The sequence below is a fragment of the Telmatherina bonti genome (genome assembly GCF_933228915.1).
Source record: "Telmatherina bonti genome assembly, chromosome: 21".
Classification (NCBI taxonomy): Eukaryota; Metazoa; Chordata; class Actinopteri; order Atheriniformes; family Telmatherinidae; genus Telmatherina; species Telmatherina bonti.
In genome coordinates this window covers 12632502-12637504 of record NC_136630.1, presented here as the reverse complement: position 1 = coordinate 12637504, position 5003 = coordinate 12632502, and the positions used below count along the sequence as shown (strand labels likewise).

Below are 5003 nucleotides of genomic sequence, written 5' to 3'. Positions count from 1 at the left end.
TGAGAGCTCATTTGCTGTAGTTTTTTTCTTTTCTTTCTTTCTTTTTTTTTTTTTTTAAAAAAAAAATTGGAGCCTCGTGCTTGTGAATCCACACAAATAAGCTACTTATCATGCGGGAATCCTCCTGACCGTTGCTGCACAGAGAAAATGTAGTGGTGGGAAGAGGGAATCTCCACCGATGGAGACGTTTGGTGAAGCGCGGACGCGGTTGTGGCTGACTGATGCAGTTATGTAGCTGCAAAAAACGACTGGATATGCGCGCAAAAAGTGTGGAGAAGTGAGTTTTGGGGGACCCACAGGATGGACACTGCGGATGTAATTCTTTCTGTCTTGGTGGTTGTGATCATTATAGTGTCGTTGCTGTCCAACGTGCTGGTGCTGATCTGCTTTTTGTACAACCCGGAGATCCGCAAGCAGGTCCCCGGTCTGTTTAACCTCAACCTCACCTTCTGCAACTTGTTGCTGACGGTGTCCAACATGCCGCTGACTTTGGTGGGACTTGTCAGTAAGGCTCAGCCGGGAGGAGACGGCTTCTGCCAGATCGTGGGTTTCCTCGAGACCTTCCTATCCACCAACTCGATGCTGAGCATGGCCGCCCTGAGCATCGACAGGTGGATCGCAGTTGTGTTTCCCTTAAGGTACCACTCCAAAATGCGCCACAAAGACGCAGCCTTTGTGCTTGGGTACACGTGGGTGCACTCCATGTCCTTTTCCACGGTGGCCGCCTGCCTCTCCTGGGTTGGATACCACCGGCTCTACGCGTCCTGCACCCTCTCCAACTCCAGGGCGACCAGTCGGACCCAGTTCGTTATCTTCACCGTCTTTTTCCACTCTTTCACCTTTCTTCTGTCATTTATAGTATTATGTTTCACATACCTCAAAGTTCTTAAAGTGGCAAGGTTTCACTGCAAAAGGATCGACGTTATTACAATGCAAACGTTGGTGCTGCTTGTGGATATACACCCCAGGTGAGCTTATTAAAGTTATTCTCAATGTGTGTGTGTGTCTGTGTATGTCTCTTGCCTTTGCTTTGGAGATTTACATTTTAAGCCCTGATGCAGCTGTGCAATGTTGATGTCATTAAGAGTGGATATCTAAGAACAAACTGTTCAAGCAAGCTCTTTTATTGTGTTATAAAGCCTGAAATCACCTCTGCGTCTGAAAAAACGGATCAAGTAATGCTGACATTATTATTTTTCAATCAGCATTCAGATAGTGTATATAGAGTTCAATTCAAATTTAACACTAAAAATGTCTAATTTACTCTGTTAAGGTCTGGTAAAATCTGTATGCATTTGTGAGTCCGAGAGCGAGTCTGGTTACACAGGTTATACAGGTTTTCATAATCCTGTCTGCAATCATCACACTGATGACTCTCATTTCATAAAATATTACTTCAACCAATGTATCATCACTGCATCACGATGTCACGATGCATTCAGGTTCAAATTGAATGTAAGCAAGTAAAATGTGATTGTTCAGACGATCAGTGTCTATTACAACAACATGAAAAAACAAAAACACTTATTTTTCTTAACCTGCCTTAGCAGACTCCTCATGTGCACCCCACAATAGAATTGCACACTACTTTTCATGTGCCCACACTGATTATAATGGTTTAAACTAACATTTCTTCTAGTGTTCGTCAGCGTTGCCTGGAAGAGCAAAAGAGGCGAAGACAGAGAGCAACAAGGAAGATCAGTACTTTCATCGGCACCTTCATGCTCTGCTTTGCTCCTTATGTGATCACAAGGTGAGTGTTGGAGAGAGACCAGGGAAACCACATGGCACACATGCCATGGCATGCCCAGCTCTTTGGTTACCCCCAAACTGTTCAGGCTTGCACACCCACCCATATAGACCCCTCCCTTCCCACTTCCTCGCTACTTCCTCCCCACACTGGCCAGAGTTGGAATGAGATTGGCTGACCTTGTGATAAGTAATATGCCTCTGCTCTGCTGTTGCTGGTGCTGCATTAGCACTTTTCTGGTCTAAGTTCGCCGGGTGCATCCCAGTTTGCTAAAATTCTCCTGCATCAGTCACTTCTCAAAGAGTAGATATCAAAAGAGGTCTGCAGTAAGTGAAACATAATAGACGTCTGTTTTGACATGTGAGAAGCCATGCAAAACATGAGAATATCAAAAGTGTAGAACATAGGAACAGAAATAATAAGACAAGCTACTCCATTTTTATTGCAAAGAAATGCATTATAACTATAATTTCTTTAAGAAAATTTGTCCTGTCAACTACAGTATCAGCCAATAGTTATTGGAACTCTGGCTTTGCTTTATTTAAAGTTCATAGACAGCTCACACTATGACAGTTTTAATGCAGTATAAGAAATGATCTTGAACATCTTGGATATTTAGAGATTGAAACTAATTATAATCAATATTGCCTTGTTAAGCCACAGTTCAACAGTTTCATTGAAGTGATGTGCTAATCTGGAATCTGGGTAGTTGTTCTCCATTGGCTAATTTCATCAGTCTTATGAGGAAAAACTGCCTTTGGTTCATCCATCCATTTTCGGAGTTCAGTTTGGCAAGAGAGTAAAAACATATAGGGTTTAACAACGAATTATACAGTTACACAAAGTCAATACTCTTTCACACTTGATTTATAATCACAGTGAGAGCATGCGAACTCTTCACAGAAAGGCCACAAGTTACAGTTTTTACCTTCTGCTACCACTAACCAGAAGAGAACCCACCATCAAATCTATAAAAGAGTTCACCCTTGCTAGTACAGAACTGTAAGAAAAATAAAGGGAAAAGCCACCAAAAAGAATCTTTAACCTCGATTTACCTTCAGTACACCTTGGCATTAATTGTACAAGTATTTCAAACTTTAAGGTAGGGATGAAAAAAAATTGTGTTGCAAAAAGGAAGTCCTCAAATGTTTTGATGGCGGTGAAGTGTGCTGACTAACATGAGAATAGAAAGAGTGTGACATTTTGAAATTAAACAAGGTTGGCATAAATATTACATAGTGGGAGGCTCTACACTGAGCTTTTCATCTGCTCAGACAACTAGACAAATTGCTGTGTTATCACTAAACTGCCAGTAATCAATGACAACAACCAGGCTGCACATGCACTCATTCTGCAAATGGCAGTGTAATTAAAATATGAATATAATACGCTAAAAGCTCTTCCACTGCCTGATGCTCATCTGATGTCAGGGTCATGGCGTGTAGAGTAAAAATCCCTACTGTGTGGTGTGGCAGCTGAATTAACCCCGTGTTTACTGTTTCACTCAAGTGAGGGGAGCAAATGTCAGTAAAATCAGCTGGTTCAAAAGGTCAGTGCTAATGTGCTGACAAAGCTCACTTGTGGACAGAGTAACCATATGAAATGCAAGAGTAGAAGATCATATTTTTTTAAACACTTTGTATGACCCCTGGTAAATAAATCATGTGTGAATAACAAACAAACAAACAAACAAAAAAAAAACTGAAGTGACATTTATGAGCTACTTTGAGAAGAATTTAGTGTACAAGACTCTCAAGTTAATTTGTTGCACATTTAATTAAATTCTAAAGTATTTTAATTATTATAATTTGACTTTTTCTTTAAATTGAACTATTCTTTTAGACAGCTTGCCTTTGTGATATTTATTACAAACTGAAGTAGTTTTAGTGTTAAAAGGTCAAATATCATGAGCAAATCCTTACTTTTTAAATAAATGATGCTTCCTTCTAGAACAGGAAAAGTCCAAGTTTAATAAAGAACCATATCTGAAAGAAATTAGCACCATAAATATGACAGCAGAAGGAAAATGTCCAATTCTGAATTTGCATATGAAATATAAAAATCTGGTACACATCATCATTTAAATGAAATATTTGTTTGATTGGAATAATATAATATGTTTTCTCCCTCTTTGGTTAAGATTAACTAACTTATTAAGGTTGACAAAAGTATTCCAGTATGCTTGTTGTCACATTCCACCTGCAAATGTAGACTTTTCAATGTATCAAAATTTACTGAAAATATGTATGGAAAATTGTTCCATACATATGAGACATTGTAAGTAAATGGAATAAAATATGTCTCCATGAAAATTGTAAATTTTGCTCAATTATTTTATTTGTCTCAGTAGCTCAGGCTCTTTGTTTTACTATGGTAAATAATTCGATGAGAAGTCAGTGTTATTATTAATATGGATATGTTATGTCTAGATTCATCTTTCACCACAGGATTAGCAAGATGGCAGAAGTATAGTAAATGACTTGAGGTCATTCTAGTGTCCTTCCAGGCATGACATATACTTGGATGACCTGATGCCGGGAACTGAAAACGTTTCAAATGTACTTAAAAAGACAAATTTGTATTTACAGAGCTAAAACGAAATCACTCCGTTATATTTTATTTGCATTAGTGTTTTTCTGTTACTGCATGGTAAGCTCAGGGGTTGCATATATCTTCCAGCATGTTGACTTGCCTTTTCACCTCTCACTCACACACCACCCTCTCTTTATGCTCGCCCGCAGGATCGTGGAGTTATTTCCAGCAGTGCCTATTAACCCTCACTGGGGAATTGTCTCCAAGTGCTTAGCTTATAGCAAGGCGGCTTGCGACCCCTTCGTGTACTCCCTGCTGCGACACCAGTACAAGAAGACATGCACAGACATCATCAACAGGCTCCTGAAACGCAGCTCCTTGAATGCATCAGGACGTGGGCCTGATTATCAGGGCAACAGCATACCAACAGCAGAGTGACAGAGGGGAAGCATACTGATGGGATACGTCCAGGGGGGCGACCTGGCAGCTGTCTGGGAAACATGAACCTCATTTATTGTTGATGGGGGTAAAAAAAAAAAAAAAAAAAAAAAAAAAGGACAAATATTGGTTGTTCCTGTTCACGTCTGCTTAAATTTAGTCTGACATGTCGAAAATGGGGGAAAAAAAAAAGAAGTCACTGCAGACAAGGGCAAACCTCTGCACAGGAGTACCACCGTGTTTCTATACTGAGCGCCCAGAGCAGCAGATCAGTGCAGCGAAC

The 5003-nt window shown here is 40.0% G+C and overlaps 1 protein-coding gene across 1 annotated transcript; it reads left to right on the top strand.

The window, feature by feature from the left end:
- Positions 1 to 300: 300 nt before the first annotated feature.
- Positions 301 to 4720, top strand: LOC306771211 (G-protein coupled receptor 26-like; the record flags this gene model as incomplete). Its single annotated transcript, XM_079260323.1, has 3 exons — positions 301 to 968; positions 1640 to 1753; positions 4492 to 4720. 3 exons carry the CDS (start codon positions 301 to 303, stop codon positions 4718 to 4720), a joined length of 1011 nt encoding a protein of 336 aa, XP_079116449.1.
- Between the last annotated feature and the right edge of the window lie 283 nt (positions 4721 to 5003).